At 38.4% G+C, this 21257-nt stretch overlaps 1 protein-coding gene across 1 annotated transcript in view; it reads right to left on the minus strand.

Annotated features, from left to right (window-relative positions):
• Positions 1–442: 442 nt before the first annotated feature.
• LOC120630995 (Down syndrome cell adhesion molecule-like protein Dscam2) overlaps positions 443–21257 on the minus strand; it is a 123188-nt gene continuing 102373 nt past the window's right edge. Inside the window, exons 17-36 of the mRNA XM_039900385.1 lie at positions 20576–20720; positions 19937–20085; positions 19552–19753; positions 19075–19229; positions 18616–18686; positions 16629–16851; positions 16025–16152; positions 15112–15274; positions 14322–14448; positions 13356–13522; positions 10081–10260; positions 8402–8575; positions 6947–7132; positions 6063–6350; positions 5628–5766; positions 4869–5020; positions 3416–3592; positions 2547–2678; positions 1818–1929; positions 443–497 (exon numbers count right to left, since the gene is read on the minus strand). Coding sequence (XP_039756319.1) covers positions 443–497; positions 1818–1929; positions 2547–2678; positions 3416–3592; positions 4869–5020; positions 5628–5766; positions 6063–6350; positions 6947–7132; positions 8402–8575; positions 10081–10260; positions 13356–13522; positions 14322–14448; positions 15112–15274; positions 16025–16152; positions 16629–16851; positions 18616–18686; positions 19075–19229; positions 19552–19753; positions 19937–20085; positions 20576–20720 — 3125 coding nt within the window. The remainder of the gene's footprint in view (positions 498–1817; positions 1930–2546; positions 2679–3415; positions 3593–4868; positions 5021–5627; positions 5767–6062; positions 6351–6946; positions 7133–8401; positions 8576–10080; positions 10261–13355; positions 13523–14321; positions 14449–15111; positions 15275–16024; positions 16153–16628; positions 16852–18615; positions 18687–19074; positions 19230–19551; positions 19754–19936; positions 20086–20575; positions 20721–21257) is intronic.

Below are 21257 nucleotides of genomic sequence, written 5' to 3' on the forward strand. Positions count from 1 at the left end.
TAGAGTTATTCAAGAAGGCTAATATGCAGTAAACATATAGAAGAGACGAGAAAATAAATTCAAACAAACATAATTTTGTTCGCTTACATTGCAAACGCTGGCTAAAATAACCAGATAGGTAAAATTAATGTACTACGGAATTGTAATTTTAATCACTCCAAAGTGCCCACATTATCTACATTGCATCCGTGCGAAGCGGGAACCGGTCGATAGTTTGAAATAAAATGTTATTCTATTAGTAAAATGATCAATTATTTACTATCACCATTATGTTAGACCGATTAAATGAAGCGCCGATGTAAGACCAAAAGAAATGTCACCGTGAATACTTAAGAACAAAGTAATTCTAAACCCTAACTATTCCCTAGTTAACAATTTGTTTAGTAATAATAGTATTCTTCTGTCTGTCTGTCGCTCGCAGCAGTCTTTATTGTCAATGGCATTACACGTGTATCGTGAAATCTCTCCGCTCTTGCTCCTGCCGCTGTTGTTGAAATCTGAAAACAGATTTAACAAAGGATAAAAAAAACAGACTTCTACTAAACGTTACACCAAGTTTTTTTTTATTCTACTACAAGTTAGCCCTCGTCGGCAATCTATCCTGGTGGTAAATAATGATGCAGTCTAAGGTGGTAGCGGGCTAACCTGTTAGGGAGTATGGTAGTCATACCCCTTATCGGTTTCTACGCGACATAGCACCGGAACACTAAGATTTTTGTCGGTAGGGTAATAACTAGCCACGGCCAAAGGCTCGCACCAAACCAGACCAGAGAAAATTCAAAATTATAAATTCCTAAATTTCCGGGAATTGAACCCGGGACCTCCTCCTTAAATTCACAACGCTCACCGTTGCGCCAGGGAGGTCGTCAAAAATTAAAAAGCAAATAACTTTTTTGTATAAATCAAGCCTGAATACTATGTGTAGAACTAGCTTCAATAATAATTGTGTGTTTTTAAGTAACAGTGACTTATTGAATCAATTCGAGTTAATTTTAGTAAGTGGAACAAAATAACATACTATAGCAATACTAAAACTGAAAATACTTATTCTTTAAAGCATTATTCATGCTCTCTAAATATTGAAATTTTCACAATGGAGCCATCTATCGGAAAAATAAAATAATACGCTGTGTAGTAATTTAGTATCAGGCAGAAGAAAATTTCTTAGTAAACTTTAGCTAAGCTGGAAACCATTTTTGCTTGGTAGTTTCCAGTTAAGCGGACAGATGGCGCTTCTTACGGATTCACATACGAACATTTAAATTTATTGAAGCGGCATTGTTTTGCTTTGGAAATTTTATTGAGGGGTTTTAGTGAACAAAACTTTGAGGCATGAGGAAATAACATCCAAACTATATGCTGTGAGAACAGATAGATACAAACAAATAAAAATACCTTATCTTCATGCCCTAGTAGTATTGAATGCCGCATTCATGAATACATAAACCATTTCTATATAGTCCTTACGTCAACTTTTTCTTCAATGAAAAGTAGCGTGCTTCAATTCATATAATGAACCAGTCTTGCAAGGAGCGAATTTAACGGGTCGAGAGCTATTAAACATAGTCTTAGTTCATATTTAATTTTCAACTGGTCAAGTTCATAATACCATTTTGCATTAAACTTATGAAGCCTTAAAGACTTGCAAGCTCCCCGAAGAAAAACAAGTAATACAAAATTGGCAGATCAATGTATAGTCGCTGTCGCTTATTTATTGTACTTAATTTATTTTTACCTGTCTTAGGCTAAGATTATTGTTGGGTTATTGAACCAGCGTAGAGGTTATGGAAGTGGAACAGGGAAAATTTAGCAGCTACCTGGAAGCATTAGGCACGTGGTGCCGCCTGGGTCTTCGCCGAGACTTGTCCCGGGGCCCCGAGCCAGCGCAAGACTCTGCGCTGGAGTCGGTCACCGCGCGGAACACTTCTTCTGTTATTCAGAGACAAAAGACTTATTAAGAGCTGGCTGTCGTATACTTAACTCATGATAAAAATAATTGCTGATTAAAAAAGTTTAAATATTGCAGTTTGTCAACAATATCCATTTTGTGTAGATTGAAGAATTAATATGGTTTTAAACAATTGTTATATTTTTGTGTAACTCCGCAGCTTTCCCTGTATGTGTCCATCTCACATGGCGTGGGGTACTGTGGACATGTCTTCTTCGCAATTAGACCGACTTATTGAATAGCTTTAGGCTAAGAACAATGAATCATTGTTCTCATTTCAAATCCATCCGAAAAAGTTTATCGTCTCAGACAGCCTACTCCGCTATGGTAATAATTTGTGTGACATAATATACAAATATTGTTGTTACAATACGTTTCTTACTCATTATATTTTTTAAGATGACATCCTTACTAATATTATAAATGCGAAAGTAGTTAGTTAACGTTAGTTCTTCCTTCGCGCCCTAAGCAAGGATCTACTTGATTTTCAGCATAGTGTTAGGCGAAAGGATAAAGAGTGACATCGGCTAAAAAATCTTAATAAACGGGTACGAAGACTGCGGGCTTCAGCGCGTGGGGCAAGTACTCGTGTACGCACCCTTGGCCGGCGCCAGCGGCATCCTGTAGGCCACGCTGGAGTTGCACTCCGCGCACGGGGAGCCGCTGGAGTCCGAGTCCGACTCCGTCCGCCGCACCATCAGCGTCATGGCGCGCGACAGCGTGTACTCGTCTGGAACAACGACATTGGATGCTACTTTTCGCAACTTTACTCTGTGTCGTTCGTAGAAAGCAGAGAATGCCTTTCCACGAACGACATATAATATTTAGTGTAGAAGAAACCAGAAATGAATACAATTTACTGTTCATTTTGCAGACTCGACACAAAATTACAATGGACTTTCTACCATCACTTAAAGCAGCATTATTTTTAAAAGACAATTTATGTCATATACCATTACATTCTTAAAATAAGGATTAAAATTCCAAAACGAAGCAGCCACAATCTTAAAATAATAATGCTTAAAGCGATGCTAGTAATTCTAAATCAAAACATATGTAGATTATGAACGTGTTAGTTTAGGGAAGAGTTTTTGAAGTAAAACTTCTTTAGGTAGTAAAACTTCTAGGCTTCATCTTCTTCATCTTCTTCTTCTTGACTTATACGCCAGCTAGTGGCAAATATCATAATCAATCAGGATCATTGTGTATATATATATGAAGTGGAGTGTCTTTAAGATTATAAAAGATATTAAAACTGAATGCTGATTATGATTGGTATTTATTTTCGTTACATAATATAATATTGTGTGTGCAGTTCTAAAGTCGATAATTAAATGTGGGTCCGTATGTCACGCTCGCGATTCCCTCCGCGGCGCCCGTAACCTGCGAACCGAATGTCGGTGGACAGGAGTGGACGTCGAACAAGAGTTGAGAGTATCCAATAAATACATTCTGCGAGTAGCGTACCGGTGTGTGCGGGCGAGCGGTGCGCGTGCGCGGCGCGCGGCGGCGCGGCGCTGAGCGGCGCGGGCTCGGCGCGGCCGAACGTGCGCAGCGTGCCGCCGCCCGCCTCGGGGCCCGCGCCCGCGCCGCCCGCGCCGCCCGCCATGCTGAACGTGGCGTACGGGCTGATCTCGTACATCTCTGGAACAGACACATTTCTGGCGTAAAACCCTCAGCTAAGCATGTTAAAAAAACATGTCACTCTCAAACTATACTTTACCACGCTAGCATTAGAGCAGGATACAGATATTATTCTGTCCTGAACCTGTTACTGAACTACTACGTCAACATTGCTTTGAAACACACCGCACAACTTGTAACACTCGCAAGACGGAACAGCTATTGTAAAAACTATGATGAAAAAGAGCAAGTGGTGAGTTTCTTGTCGACAGAACCTGCCTTGATGGTAGAGTCACTACAAACAGACAGACTTGACGTTTGCATAGTGCTTGCTTACTTTAAAAAAAAATTGAAATTGAATTTTAAATTTGAACTTTGTATTTGAATAATCAAACATGAAGTGTCGACTACCTGCAATACTGGGAAATACCTACATATCTTACTTATATATAAGCATCGATTGTGTACACAGCTCCATCTATCGTTGCGTAAATAACTACACTAAAAAACTGTACCACCAATTTATCTCCCTTTTGGGTTTTAAATATCACATGCTTTAACGGTGAAGGAAAACATCGTGAGGTCATCTGTATACCTGTTGGATTACAGCCTATCCCCTTTTCATTTTGAGAATAAAGATCTATGGTTAATAATGATTATAAAACCAAAGACCGTTGATGCTTTGATGAAGTCTCAAGTCTTCTTCTACAGAAGGTAAGTTAGGGTATCCAATACAACTAATATATAAAGCTAGGAGTTTTTTTTGTTTGTGTACTTGAACGCGATGATCTGAGGAACTACTGGTCCGATTTGATAAATTATTTCAGTGGGCGATCCAGCCCATTTATTAATGAATGCTATAGACTATATATCATCACACTAAGCCCAATAGAAGCATAGCACCAATGAAGAATGTTTCAAAATCAGGATTTTTTTTCTCCTTTTGAGAGCTTTTTATGCGTTTTTCGCAGTGCGCATACAGTGCACGCAGCAGAAAAACGCATAAAATCATGTATGTCTAAGTTGTTTCCATTTAAAAGTTGTAAAAATAAGTTCACGACATCATATGTCTTTCTTTTAAGGTTGAATTATACGCGAACGAAGTCGCGAGGTACCGCTAGTCTGTTATAAAACCTTTTGAATCATCAATACTAGTATATATACAAAAGTGATTTAGCTTGTCTATTTCGATAGATACCGTGCATCTAAAGATCGTCTCCTAACTCAAGAAAAACAGAGGACTTTACTGGTTTTTTAATAGATTCATCCCTAACAAACTTGAAAATTAATTCCTCACCCTGTTGTTCTTTCTTTGTATTGAGGTTTTTGATGGGAGAAGACGTGTAAACTTGTTGACAATTTCTTCTATTGTCCCTTTTCTCTACAGATTTGTCTTCTTCTGACACTCCACTTTGTTCGTAACCCTTACGAAAGCATGAACTTGTAGTGCTGAAATACAATTATTTATAAAAATTTCACTAAATTGCTTTGTAGTAAACACATAATATAATTACAAACTAACATTAATATTTACAAAAAAAATATAAGCTGTCTAACTGTTCTTATGTTCATGGTACCCAAAATACTGGCACTGTTGCCCCTTTGAATTGCTAGACTTAGCCGTTGGGTTAAATAAGCGCCAGCTCTTGGGTCACCAGACGTCAAGAGCAATTGTTGGGACACATCACCATTCTCCTGGCACTCTTCCTCATTCCCCAACATTCAGCAAGCAAACGCAAGCCCCGCAAGAACGTAGTCATAACAAATAACCTTGTCTAGCCACGACGCGTTCTGAAGCAGCGGAGTCTGCGAGCGGAGCTGGGACCATGGTGAGACCGAGGTGGTCGTATTTAAGTATGGTGCTTTCCAAGGTCATGTCGAAATCAGTTAATAGTAGCAACCGATTATTGGGTCGCCAGATCCCAAACATTATTAGATGATAATGTCGCCCTTTGCAGGAACATTAATGTTATTTTGTCCAGTATTTTTTTTGTTTATATGCAATCCAGTTGTTTAAATTCAATTAAATTATAAGAATACCAAACGAGCAAATTACCTTTTATTAAAAACGAAGATGCCGAGAAATGACAAAGCTAACACTAAAGCCGCAATCCCCGCAGTCAAAAGCATTACACCTCCCATCAATTGATCGATTTCCCCCCCTGACGGAAACTGGGCAGGGGGTGCTATATGTTCTGCAAAAAAAAAAATTTAGTTATCAAGAAATTAGTTTTTCAATTATAGCAAACAAGAATGCTTACTAATATTAACGTTTCCCACAACAATAAATCGAGCTCAAAAACTCCATCAAAAATATATAAACATTTTGGGAAGAAAATTTTTTGGAAACTATGTATATAATGATAAAGAGTTACTTATGGGGACAGTTCCTCAGTTACTTCAGATGATAATGGGCAGTGGTAAGAGAATCTAAGACACTAACTACATACAACTACATTGGAGCTAATATTATTTATTGGATTTTTCATACCTCCATCATCAGTCAATGTAGAAAAGTAGTATGTAGCAGTTGTAGTCCCAGCAGTGCTGAATGCGACCACCTTCAAATGGTACCACGTAGCTGAAGGCAGACCACATAGGGCAGTCGGTACAGCCTCTAGTCCCACCGTTTCCGATCTCCAGGCAGTCTCTTCGAAACCTCGGATGGATATCACGAAGTGAATGAGAGGGCAACTGTTGCTATCCCATGTTAAGAAGTTCAGCTTCACGCAGCTGTTATTGCTTGATATTAGGTGTTTTTCCTCAGCTGGTTTGGATACTGGAAAATAGGATAAAAGCTTAAGTTATTTTTAAATATCTGTTTGCTCTAGTCTAGTGTATTTGAAAGTTACTTTAAATTATTAAACGTTGAACTAAATCTAATACTGCAAAAATGTATGTGAACGATCTTAATGGATAGTAATAGATTAATATTTTTAGAATCTATCTAGTTAACCATGCTTCTACATTAAATTCGGATAACTAATGGAAGGTCATATTCCAGTTCTTTAATTTTAAATCAATCAATTTTAATTCAAAGGAGATCTCTCTTATTTTTACCAACAATAGGTACTACTGTTTCTTAAAGCCCTAATTAACGGGCCGATTCACCATCACCGGATCACTTACGCTGAAAATTAGAGGAAAATCATCGCCTATAAAAAGAGCAACACTTCGCAGGACAAGCAAGGAGCACGTCCTCCAAAGTTTCACCCTGTATCCATCAACCTGAGGCGTAGATACTAAGCCCAAAGTATCCGTACACCTGCAAACACGCTCTGTAGACCGGAACACAGCAATGATGCTTGGCGGCAAAAACAAGCACTACTACTAATTCATACGCATGCGTACGTGTTACAATCGCTAGTGGCGTACCTCCGCCGGTGGTGGCCGCCGTGAGGACGTCGCTGGGCGCGGACGAGCCGGCGGCGTTGTGCGCGGTGAGGCGCAGGCGGTAGGGCGCGCCGCACGACAGCCGCCGCAGCGCGTGCGCACGCGCGGCGCCCGCCACCCACGCCGACTGCCACGCGCCGTCGCCACGCGCGTACTCCAGCGTGAAGCCTGCATACAGTAACGCTGAATACGGGGCTTTGGCGTTAGCCTCATCTGCTGTAGATTATTTATTTATTGTTTATTAATTGCTTCATGTACATACATAGGAGACTACATGACGCCACGCTGGGGCATTGCAATAAAATTTTGCGAAATTATTCTGATTCATTTACTGAATCTAAATTATTACGTCCAAATTAAATTATTATTATTGCAATTGATTTACATATAGAAATAAGTCGAGTTCCAATAAAATATAAGAATATGTCAACTTAAAACATAAAAATAAATTCGATTTACAATTATTCAATTAATCAGTTATAGAATTAGGATTTAACGTCACTTACACTGTTATTAATAATTGATAATTAATAATTAAGATATCATGTAATTGAGGTCTTGGCATTATATTTAAATAGGTCGTCTACGTCATAAAAAACAATATGAATAAGCCAATGTTTCAGATTTTGCTTAAATACCATTTCTTTCTTTGTCCTGCGATATGCTTTGTGGCAAATTAAATATATTATGTCCCGATATAATTCCATGTTTTTAATCATACAAGAGTAAAACCTAACTTCCTTAGTGTCAAGCAAATTCTACGCATTACAAAGTCTTAAGTGTTGAATTCCAGTTCGGCCAAAAGTCGTTTTGGTATTGTCTTAATCTATTAAGAGTTTTTAAGTGCCAGCCCAGATTAAGAAAGTTAACGATGAACGAAACCCTTGCCTATAAGATCCGGTTAAGTCTTTGGTTCCGGTTATTATAACTATTTTGTAATGTCGTCGCTAAATCCCACCTACGCACACTAGAGCGGCTAGGTGGGTATATGCTCTTGCACCATATCTTCTATAGGAGAGGAGGTCTGCGCCTCCAGTAGGGTGTTATAGTAGGTTGTGGATGATTATCAAAAAAGTTGCATGGTTGATGTTTACTCAAATCAAATGACGATGTCATTAATGTCACAAAAATTAATTCACCAGTAGAGAGCATTCATTCGTTATTGTGTAGTGTCATAGGCAATATATTAACCTGAAAACTGAAAATAACTTTTCGTGGCAGTCGGATTTACAAAGTCTGAGAAAAAACGGTCGATCGAAGTCTTTTCTTACGAACACTGCCTTAATGATGAAAGATATATGATTGAGTTCCATAGAAAAGTTATAGAACTTGATAAAGCCTACAAAAAAGTCCGCGATAGCATATGTACATATAACTTTTATCATCTGTAAAGAGGTGCAGGAACTGAAAGTAATGTAAGTAGATGTAAATATTAACTGTGTGCGTCGCTAGCGTCCCACGCAAGAATCAAAGCCGTCGTCGCGGCGCTGGTGAGCCGCAGACGCGGTCTGCTGGGCGGCGGCACTGCGCGCAGCTCCCACGTGCCGCGCTCCTCCCCCCACATGTTGCGCACCGTGCACGTGTAGTTGTCACTGAGGGAGGCGTCCAGTTCTGAAACAAAAAATATTATTAGACACTTCTAGATCTCTTGGAAGACAACATTTTTAGTTTCCTGACAGCACAGAATTAAGTACATACAGAATCCGTGTACACGACTAATATTGAAGCATCGAAAACCACCACTGTCTATCTAACAGGCGGTAGTCACTTCGTTTATTAAGCAGTTGACAGTAATTATTGTACCTATTATGTTCTAAATGTTAACTATAAAATTAGGATAATGGAAAAAGTGTGTGAACAGACTAGACGGCTAGGAGTTTTTGTTATTTCGTTTATTTATACTGCATGTGTAAGGTAAGTCTCCAGTAAGTTTTTAACTGGGTAAGTTCTAGTAATTTTTCATATTAGCAGTCAATCATACTTTCAAATCAAGCAATATGTGCAGAAGTTTTTTTTGAAGCATATATTGGTTGAACATGGCTCTAGAAACATCAAAGATATTCATGATGGCATTTTTTTTTAATAATTGACAAATTGGCGATGAAGCCGATTGTGAACTAGCAACATTCCGTGGGTTAAAGTGAGACGTGCTTGGAACGTCTTCTCTGTTTTTGCAACGCACGGGAAGTTGGCTCTAATTGACACGACTGTTCTTGATGATTTCACGTTTAAAACTACTTGAAATATAAGCGATATATCTTATGTTAAATAAGCAAACCTAACCTTCTCACACTGCAAAAATGGCTGAATGGGTTCTGTATGTTCTTAATTCTATGGCTGGCAGTATAGATGAAGTAAACCTCCTGTTTATCTGAAGTATGCCACAATACCTAAATAGTAGATAGTACAGTTTTGTATGGTAGAGCTCATCGGGGGAAGTACTACCGCCGTACTTATTTCCGCCGCATTTTTACAATGCTTTAATAATAATAATAATAATAATAATTAGATTTATTGCATAAATACACGAAGATAATCAGATTGTTTATAATCACAAATTTAGCTTTTGTTGTTGAAACAGTGTATATTACCATTAATTTGGTGTAAAACTTATAATATAAAAGGAAAACATTACAAAAGAAATTACAACTACAATTTGGACGCAAAAATATATAAATTATAATATAAATTATTATTTGCTTCGGTTTGAACGGCGTTGTTGCCGGGGCTCTGTGTACAGGCGATAGTTTTTCACGATCCGTCAATTAATGGGTACTATAAAAAATATCTTTACCCTGAGTCATCATTCGCTGAAGTCTTAAGGCACCTCGAGTTCTTAAAAACATCCGAGAAACTTTTCTCTGGTCTGGTGAGAGGCTTTGGCCGTGGCTAGTTACCACCCTACCGACAAACACGTGCCGTTAAGCGATTTAATACCATCTTAGACTGGATTATCACTAACCACCAGGTGAGATTGCAGTCAAGGACTAACTTTTAGTGGACTAAAAAAAAGATTAAACGATCAGTATAGCCTCATAAATTCAGGGTTTGATTGGTCTTAGAACGGTGAGGAACAACATAAAAAGATATTTATCTTTTTAATGGGGACCACTCACTTGGTATAACTAGTCGATACCCTTCAATCCGTATCCTCGGATCAGTGGCGGGAGTGGGGGGTCTGCGTCGACTCCACACTCGCATCGGGGTGGTAGAACCGGCGCTGCCGCACGAGAGCACCACCCGGGTGCCCTCTGCGGCTGTTATCCGGCGTGGGAATGACCACAGCTTTGCTCCCGCTGCAAAATAATATTTGAAATGTAAAAGTCAACATATTTATAGAGGTATGAGTACGATGAAAAAAAGTTAGTGCGCGATTGATGTAAAACTTTTATTATTATAAATAAATAAATAAATATACTACGGACAATACACACATCGCCACCTAGCCCCAAAGTAAGCTAAGCTTGTGTTATGGGTACTAAGATGACTGATGAATATTTTTATGAATTATATATACATAAATACTTAGAAAATACATATAAACACCCAGACACTGAAAAACACTTATGCTCATCACACAAACATTTTCCAGTTGTGGGAATCGAACCCACAGCCTTGGACTCAGAAAGCAGGGTCGCTGCCCACTGCGCCAGTCGGCCGTCATGTATTGATGAAAGAGTAAAATGTTCCTGGGACTCCGCCATTTCATTTAATATTCACTATTTCATTTTATATTCTATTTAAGATTCATTAATATCATTTTCACATTCAATAAATTGATAAAAAAAAAATGACTCTCACAGGGAAGAATGTAAGTTTGAAGTAGGAGACAGAGTCTTTGTGGAAAACTGGAATCGATTAAATAAAAAGAAAATAGATGAATTTAGGATTGTACCGAAGAAGATTTCTAACTCAATTTATGAAGTTGATACCGGACGTAGCAAAACGGAATCAAATCTGTACCACATAACAAAACTATCTCCAGTTTTTATCGTTGAATGAAAAATTACATACATCGTCAAATGAAATTGTTATTCTCCGAAGGGGGCAGATGTAAAGAACTCTTTTCTCGAGTTCATAAATCGAACCTATTCTTAAAGTCACCAATGTTTTTTCAGTGATAAGTGACATCTTAAAAAAGATCTTTTAAGATTTTATTTTAAGAACAAATGATTGGATTTTAAATGACTGGCTTTAAATGTTGTTTCTTGTATTTTCAAAGAAACGCAATTTCGTCTTTATTTCTAACAAAGTATAATCATTATTATATAAATATTTTCATTTGTTAAAATAAAGAATAATCGAGAGTAAAAAATTGAAGGTTAGATCATATTATAGAATGTCACAAAATATTATAAATTATATTTGCCACTGGCTGGCGTACAAGTCAAGAAGCGTGGAGTATATGATACTTACGACCAATCAGTGGCGTGCATTGCATATATGCAAATAAGCAGTGCATACCCTACCCTCAGGGTCTTAAAGAGCCTTCAGATAGGACCATTAAAGTTTTGTAATTAAAAAACACTAAGAAAAAAATATATGAAAGCGCCATCTAGTAATGAGCGGCCAAACTTCTAGGTCAATTGTCGCTAGACAGGCGACAGCGCAACCAGCGCGCGCGAGGCGCATAGCTTACAAAATAAAATCTTCTACTTCGTATTTTAATTTTTAACCGTAAACGCTAAACATTTACCTTTTAAAACACGTAAAAATACCTATATTATTATTTAAATCTCATGTTATCGATTGCAGGGTAAATCCATTATTAAGAATCACTCGACATATGACGCCCTCTACTGTTGCATAGAAATATCAAATAAAATAAGCACGCCCAAAAAAAGAATCGTTCTGCTAGATGTGTGCGTGCAAGTTAGTAGTGTGTGTCGTGTAATGTTATAATCGTGCGCTTGTACTTACAAGGTTAGCATCGGTTCACACAAGAACAGTTTCATTCATAAATTCTCTATGTATGGGTGTCTATAAGCACTGCTTACGGAAGTGGATAATCAATTACGTGTTTGATTTTTTTATGAATAAAATGATTTGCTTGGTTTGTTATTGTTGTTAACGGTCATTATTCTTTTTTTAGAATTAAAAACATTATTCACAAATGTTAATACCTTTTAGTGTCTTTTAAGAAAATTAAGGAACTAATATTATCGAGTTAGTCTTTCGTTTTGAAAATAATCTATGAAACCAAACGCTGTCTAAATTTTGAAAAATGAATAATTTAGGTTTTCCAGGAATCATTGGAAAGTGAGAGAGTTAACAATAAATATGGTTTCTATTTATTGTTTACATATCAAAATAAAATAGCGTTCGTACCCATACTTACAAAAAATTAAAGACTATTTTGACTAATTTCGATTGCAATATTATCTATAGCATATTCAATCGCCATTATTGTTTACCTTCGAACAATGCTGTATGGCGTTGGTGATAAATAAGCGGTTCAAGTGCATAAATTCAGTAACTTTAACCTTTAGTAAAAGTTTGAGTAGTGATAGTTTAATGTGTTAATTTATAGTTTATTCATTCATTTTATAATAAAAGCATATTCGTGCGGTCTTTGTTGTGTTGGTCTTTGTTGGGTTCAGTGTGCCTGGAAAAAGTACTTAGAGAAAACTTTAATTTCTATCCCTATATCGTAAAATTAGAAATCATTCGCAAAGGAAGGAGTGTACCAATGTTACAAATATCCCAAAAAAAGGTGATAAAGTAACACGTATGTTTAATAATAAATATTACGAAAACTTTTCTTGGCTAAGCGGCTTTGTACATACCAATCGATTATTTTGCTTTCCTTTTGTTTTATTGTCCAATATACGTAAAGTGTGGAATGATAAAGGATATTGTGATCATAATAATTTTCATAAAGACGCTAAAAACATGATATGTTGGAAAAATATTATTATCATCAGTGTGCTTAGAAAATGGTGGTATGGTGTGTCATAATTTTGTGACGTAAATCAGGGTATGTACTTTTATTCAATTAGCAGTAGATAGACGATAGTATTAAATCAATCAAAAATATAACTTTCGTAAAGTAATTTGATTATAAACCGACATAGGTACCTATCTAAAATCTAAATTTTAATTTTACTTTATGTTTGTGCTGAACACCTTGTGCATACCCTGGGTCCAAGGGCTATGCACGCCACTGCGACCAATCCACATCATTGTTTTTAAATAGCGGAAACTGCACAGACGTCGTCTACAAAAAAACTGAGTTACTCCCTAGTCGCGCCTAAAGAAGTTTTACTTCAAAAAAAAATCTAAATCGGTTCTTCCTTTCGGGAAATACAATGCCACAGACAGACACACACAGGCACTTCAAACTTATTAACACGCTGTCGTTTTCGCGTCGGAGGTTGGAACAGGAAGATACCTCTAGCGCTGGGCTTCTTCGCGACGATGGCACTCATCTCGCCCTCGCCGGCGGCCGTGGCGGCGGTGACCCAGAACTCGTACAGCTGCGACTCCTGCAGCCCGCGCACCTCCAGCATCTGCTCCTCCGCGCTGTGCGGCGCCAGCGCGTGCGCGTGCGGCCCGCTCCTGCCAACGCACTCGGCCTCACTCACATGACGACGCACCATCCGTGGAGTTGAATAATATTTTATTGATCACTGTTTAGCTTGGTCAAGTGAAACTGATTACGCAGACCTACACAATAATTAGTATTACACTGATTCAGTTAAGGAGCTGATGGTGAAGTTAACGCCCGGCTTCAATAAGAACAATATTTTGCAGTTCAAATTCAGCTATTATAGCTTAGATATGATTGCAAACCTACCCACTAAAACGCGTAAAAAACAATAAAGAACCGACTCAGTTATAGGTACAACTAAAAAGCAACAACATTTTTAATTCTGTGCCAAGTAAAATGTAGAAAATTACTAATACTTTGCTTGCTTTTATATAAAAAGGAATACGAAGTATTGTGATATATACAGTAACGTTTTACATTTTACTAGCACCGACTAAAAAAGTCGGTTATTTTTTGGTCAATAACATTTTTTTAACGACACTGTGCCTTACATACGGCGATTTTATCAAAGTTTTGTGCTGAAGCAAAAACGTATGTATATAAGAGGCCTATTGACGAGACCGAACTCGCAAAAGTAAGAAGTTCGAAAGTCAAAGTCACTCATTTGCTATAACTAATCCGCGAAGAGCAGGAGACTCTGTATACTTTCTAAGCACGTTTCGCTCCAACACCGGAGCATCTTTAAGAGAAAAGACTTAAAAAAGCACTCCAAACAGTAAAACCACGGTTGTGCGTACAATAATATAATTAAATAAGTATAAAAAAAAAAAAAAATCTGAATCATCTGAAAGTAGTATGCGTACAAACCTTTGCGGCCTATTATAAACTGTATAATGTCTGATCTTGCCATTCTTCTGCGCTGGCGCAAGCCAGCTCACGATAACAGCATCTTCAGAGATTGGAATAGCTTTTATATCTGCGGGTGGTCCGGGAACTGGAATTTTTTATCAAAGTGGTGAGAATCTGGAGAGTAATTTATACTGATTTGTTACCCGTACCAGATTTGTTACGAGTTATTAACTGATATTGCAGATCTTTGAAAAATTTACCATTCATTCTACGAGTATATTAAATTACAAAAACTTTTCTGGATGGGAACGACTACAAGTTGTTAATCCGTTGATTTATACTGCATGTGTAAGGTAAGTCTCTAGAAAGATTTAAACTGAGTACTATTAGCATTTAATCATACATTCAAACCAAGCAATATGTTTAGGAGTTATTGGTTGAAGATTGCTCTAAAAATATCAAAGATATTTTTTAATTAGCGATGAAGCAGAATCCCTAACTTATGTTAAGTGGAAAACCATCGCGTATAAACAGAGCAAAGTGTTGCTCTGCGTGTAATCTACCAATCCGTAATTGGCCTACGTAGTGGAACCACGCCCAAATCCCCTGAAGCACTGTAGTGGGCCATTAATGGCCGAATGATGATGATATAGTTTTTCTCAAAAATGTATGGAAATATGAGCATTATTTTAGCCACCGTCTTTGAGATAAATCCAAATTGCTGGACTGCTAAATACATGCCAACAGCGGCCGGCAATAGTTGAATGAAGATTCATCGTTCATCTGTTGTTGTTAAGCAAAAGCTTACTATCATCAAGGGTGGAGCAGTAGGCGTCGGCTGGTGGGCCGAGCCCCGCGGCGTTGCGCGCGGCGACTCGGATGCTGTAGTTGCCCGCACGCAGGCCGGCCACTTGCGCCTCGCCCCCGCCCGAGCGACGCCGCTCCCAAATACCGTCCAGAGAACCCGCTTCCTAGGGGTTCGAAGAAGCACATTCAGTTTAATAAGATAATGTTGGCGTAGTAGACAAGTGTAATCTATACTTACTAATATAATAAACAGGAAAGATTTTTTTGCTTGTTTGTTTGTACCCAATAGGCTTCGAAAGTATTGGACTGTTTTGAACCATTTCTTAGCCAAAAGAAAGCTAAACTATAACGAAGTGTTATTTATTAAAAAAAAAATGGAGATCCTTACAATGTAAAAAATTAAATTGCTATAATATTATAACCAAAAATTGGAAAATCTTTTTCTATAAAATTCATTACTGAACGTGCGCTGAGAAAACTATTGATGATACATAATAATAAACAAATTATGTACTACGTCATTAAAGTGCTTAATTACTTCAGTGAGTAGTCATCATTAACTAAAAATAAGATATTTTTAACAAGAATACACAACCTACAAATATACGGACTCAAAACAAACTCCGACGTAGGCACGGGCAAAAATTAGTTATATAAAATTAAAAAAAACCCCACTTTCAAAACGTGTATATATCATAGTTACTAACTAGTATATAACAGAGACTGTGTATATATAGCAGGTATAATATAGTTGTAGATAGCTAAGGGGTTGGGACTCCAATTTCAAGTCAAGGCCTTTACTTGATCTTGAAGTTGTTTGCTAAATGTTTTGAGAACACTTTCTGACTTACTCAGAATACTAACTGAGTTAGTTTAATACATTCCACAGGTGCATGAATCTACAAGGTAGCTACCTGGTACATTATTTCATAGCCAAGCAGAAGTCCGCCGCGCGATTTTGCAGGTGGAGGCTCCCACCAAACTCTAAACGATTGGGCGGAGAGCGGCTCGCAGCGGATGTGCTGCGGGGGAGCTTCGGGTACTGCAATAATAAATTAATAAATATATACAAATTTTGGAACTGTAGAAAATAGATGAAAAACGGTTTACATAATTAACGTGCTTATGCAACGTCACGACGTCATCTTATTTGGTTAGTTAAAATTAACCAAAATAAAATTTGAGAGGACAACAAAAATATTGGATGATATGTTTTATTGTGAAAAATCTTATAAGTATATATTAAATTAATTGGTGGAATATAAAATATATAATATACTAGTTTCAGCATTGGAAGCATGAGAACCGTAGCTTAGTTGACAGTACATTCATGCCGCGATCAGTGCAGGTTTAATCCCAACTGACTGCGAAATTTCTATATGCATTTTAAATTTATGAAGTTATTTCCTCCATGTGTATGTCACATCACATCACCATCAGCCCATGGCTCGGCATCAAGTACGGAGCACGGGTATCCGATCAGAGAGCGCGGGTGCCATGCCTCAATACCGTCCTTACCGTCTTCAAGAGTGGTGGCAGCGAGCGGCGCGCAGGAGGGCCCGGCGCCGATGGCGTTGAACGCGCGCACGCGCACCTCGTAGCTGGCGTGCGCGCGCAGGCCGGCCAGGCGCGCGTGCGCGGCCGCCCAGCCCGGCACGGTGAGCGCGAGCGACGTGTTGTCGCCGCGGCACCACAGCGCGAAGCCCAGCAGCTCGCCGTTCCACGACTCTTGGGATGGAGCCTGGAGACATGAAAAATTCAAATTTTTAATGAAATTCGGACCAAGTTGTAGAGGCGGCCGCGGCCACATAATGGGGAATTAGATTTGTTTTTCATAACTCCATCAATGGAGGGGCGTGTAAATAGCTCCTCCAGGGGGGTTTGTGTGCGGAAGACAAATTTGAATATGGCGGAGTGATGACGAACGCAATAGAAAGATTCCCAAGTATTTATCTATACCATTTGAACACGATAAGTAACGTGCCAGTAACACTTACGACCTACCTTATTTACTCGTTCTCGGGGGTGATCTTTCTTCAGGGTGAATCAGTCTCACAGCACTAACACCTTCAAAGATTGTCGTGGCGCGGGGTTGTTCTCCTTAATTAGCAGCAATATCGTCTTGCTTCAGAGCGGAGTTCAACTGAATCGTCTAAAACGGCGATGCGTAGACGCATAGATCACGGGCATAGTGATGACCCGTAATTAGCAAAAATGAGTTTTATAAAGTAAGCCATAAGTACTTATCAAAATTACAAAGCGTTTACGTGTAAATTGCGTACAAACAAAATACGAGGGAAACTCGCTGTAACAATGTGTATAAAATTGAAAGGCTTCACTGGTAGAATAATGTACACGATATTAAGGTTGGGGTTTTTTTAAATATCAAATTTATATATTATAAATATAGAACTGCTGCCCGCATTGTTCGGCAGCGCTTTTTCCGCATTTTTCGAAATCTCGTTGATTTTCTTGGAATAAAAAGTTCCGTAGGTTACATCCATCTTTTCGTCTAACTCTATTAAGTTGATAAGTTGCTTAGTTAGTAGACAAACAAACAAACACACTATCGCATTTACAATATTAGTAAGAACTAAAAATATGTATGAATAAGTACACTTTCTACAGAGTAAATTTTACAAAAATGTAAATACAATGGAGCGTTAAAGTAAAAGGTATAATTTGGCGGCCTTATCGCCACATAGCGATGTCTTTCAGGCAACCAAAGGCACCAAAAGAAAATGCTATATATGCATGGTAGATGTACAATTATTAAAATACTAGCTATTGCCTGCGACTTCGTCTGCGTTTAATTTTGTTTTTTGATGTGGCACAATTAAAGTTTTCAGCATCGCTAAGCCTTAAGCGACGGGTTTGCTGCTGTCCGCTGAGGAGTTCTGTCCTCTATCTCCAACCACATTCATTAGATCTACACAAAGTTTAGGCAGAATTAAACACATTATAACCTCTATAGTACAAAAATAATTATTTAAATCGATTATAATTTGTCAAAAATATGGTGTAAAATCGTCAAACACTTTCATCGCCTCTGCCAAAGGAACCGAGCTTAATATCGGGATAAAACATATTCTATATTACTTCTAACACTTTCAAGAATATGTGTACAAAGTTTTATGAGGATCTGTTAAGTAGTTTTTGCGTGAAAGCGTAACAAACAAACTTACATTCACATTTATAATATTAGTAGGGATAGGGATAGGGATTATATACACACATACTTCAAGTAAGAGGTACCACAATTCTAAGGTTTCCTGGCAGAGATGGCTACTGAGCGATTAAGTCGCCTTTTGTATTCTGCGTCTGACCTGGTTTTTCTATTCTTCGTTTATTTCTTCAACTATTAGTGGTGTGCAAATAAAGGTTATAAATGTTTAAATAAAAAAAAATAGTTGTACTTGGCCCTTCCTTACAAGCGTTTCCTAAATTTTATCTAATTTTATTTAAAAATACATATAGTGTGTTTTTCACTAATAATCAAAATTACCTGCCACTTAACTAGGAGTTCCCCAGGGGCGTCCGCTTGCACTTCTACATTACGTGGTGCTTCTGATGGAGCTGAAACAAAACGATGAAGCATGGATTGAACAAACATACCTATTGACATGTCAAAAAAGCTGGAATAAAATGAAAAGAAGAAGCGAAAAAATAAAACAATTCTTAAAAAAAACGTCGCGAGGAAACCTGCATGTGCAAAAGTTCTCCATAACGTTCTCAAAGGTGTGTAAAGTCTACCAACCCTCACCTAGCGTGGAAATCTTTCTCATTCGTTATTTACAAATCCCGTCGGAATCGTTTGCTTTCCTGTGATAAACAGTAGTCTATTTTCCGTCCGTTCAACTGTCTCTATGTCAAAAATCAAGTTGATCGGTTGCCTGTTATGAGCATGAAAGAATTACAAACAGTACAAAATTTCGCATTTATAATATTAGTAAGGTATATTTACCCTCTTCCAAAGTCTGAACTATGACTGACTCGGAGTATTCGCTGTCACCGATGTCATTAACCGCGGCCAACCGTAGCGCGTAGGCTGTAGCTGGGCGGAGGCCGTCCACTCGATATTCCAAAATGACTTCCGAGTCCGGTTCTGGTGAATCTTGTCTGGAATTTTGAGAAGTTTGCTTAACAGAATGATAAGAAATAGTCTTTGTATAAACATTATTTACCTATTTAAATTCCTTAAAATAAAATATTGTTTATTTCGGAGTAAAATATATTGTGCTGGTAGTTTCAAAGAGAAAAAAAACGTGATTAGTTAATATATTAAGGTTTGGAGCAGTCTATATCCAAAATAATAAAATAACAAAGTTGAAAGAAATATTATTATTGTTCTTTCCATCCATCCAAAAAAAAAACAGCGGTCGGCTAAGTTCTGTTCAACGTTGTATTACGAATACATTGTCAAGGAATAGTTCGTTGCTACCTTTGTATTAGTAAATCTGGAGACAGGTCCCTGGTGGGAGCATCGGTCCAGTCAGCCGCTCTGCGGGCGTCGCCCACCACGCGGTACTGCAGGCGGTACGCTCGTAGGCGCGCGTTTCCGTCGTACCCGCGCCTCCAGGACAGGCGGGCCGCGCGACCTTCACGCCGTACCACTGTTAAACCTCGGGGTGCTTCTGGGAATTCTGGTGGCAGGATATTAAAAAAAGATTATAAAGAATGTCTCCTTCATTTCACGCGACATGGTCGGAAAAATTGTACCCAGTTCGTATAGCAACAGTTAAAATTAAGAATGTAATTATTTAGGAAGAGAGATAAGCTATCTTTCAAGATAATATATAAATCTTGAGCTGAATAAGAAAGCATACCTTGCACTGCTAAATAAATAAGCAGCTCATCTCGTCCGTACGCGTTCTCGGCGCGACAGCGATACACGCCGGAGTCTCGCCGCTGCGCATGCGCCACCGTGAGCGTAGAGCTGGCGCCGCTCTCTGACCGCTTCTCCGATACCGATACTCTGAAATGAGATGTATAAGCTTAATAGCCCCAATGCTGTGCGTTTCAAGCTTTTTTCATAGTAATAAATGACAGACCAACCAGGAGTATACGCCTTTATAATATGATTCCTAAGGTATTTTTGGCATAAGTTAAAAGAATATGTTAAAAAACATTTATTATAGCGAGGTTACTATACAATTGATGAATTTCTTAATAACAAGGTTGCTTGGAAACATCCGGCTCCGCTTTCATATCTCACAAGAATAATGAATGTTAAAATGTAAAATGTAAATTATTTATGTTGGAAAAGAGCAACTGCTGAGTTTCTTGCCGGCTTCTTCTCGGTAGAATTTGCCTTCCAAACCGGTGGTAGAGTCAGACAAAAAGACAGACTTGGCGTTTCAAAAGTGCTTTTATTAGGCCTACTTGAAATAAATAAAAAATAATTTTGAATTTTGAAGTAGAAAGTATGCAGGGGATTGATGGCATCGTGTAGGAGTCAGCCTCACCTGTACGTGGACAAGTCGAGTCGCTGCATGTTGTGTGTCCAGTGCAGCTGTATGGGCGCGTCGCCGCGCGCCGAGCACTGCAGCGCCGCGCTGGCCGTGCGCCGCACCGACATGTTGCGGGACGAGAACTCGAAGTGTGCTGGCTCTGAACAAGTTACACTTCGGTTACGAATACTATTGTACTTTTAGTTAGATCGTACTGGCGATTATTGTTTACACAGTTAAGTATTATCACTTCAACCACGGATGGAAGGAGTCCACTGGTGGACTTATATTTTGAAAAGACTTCTAAACTTTAAGGTCCTTAGCCGCTTGTTTTCAACTAGACATAATATACGTCTTGCTCATGCCTAGTCTTGGCCGCTTGTTTTCAACTAGACATAATTTACGTCTTGCTCATGGCTAGTCGTAAGCCCACTTATTGAGAAACTCTGTTTAGTTTTTTATCATTGTCTTAATGTGTCCTAAAGTCCCTGCCATTATGATTACATCATCGGAATACTAAAGTAGGGTGATGTTCTCGCCGTAGATGTTGATGTCAAGTCCGTTCCCATCCAGAAGCATAAAAACAGCTAGCGTAGAGATAACATATCCCTGTATACGAACTGACAATTTTGGCGTTTTCATACAAACACTTCAATTTCACACAAAATTCAAACAATCTTTGAATGTACCGGGAGTC

Source organism: Pararge aegeria, chromosome 2, assembly GCF_905163445.1.
Source record: "Pararge aegeria chromosome 2, ilParAegt1.1, whole genome shotgun sequence".
NCBI classification, from domain to species: domain Eukaryota; kingdom Metazoa; phylum Arthropoda; class Insecta; order Lepidoptera; family Nymphalidae; genus Pararge; species Pararge aegeria.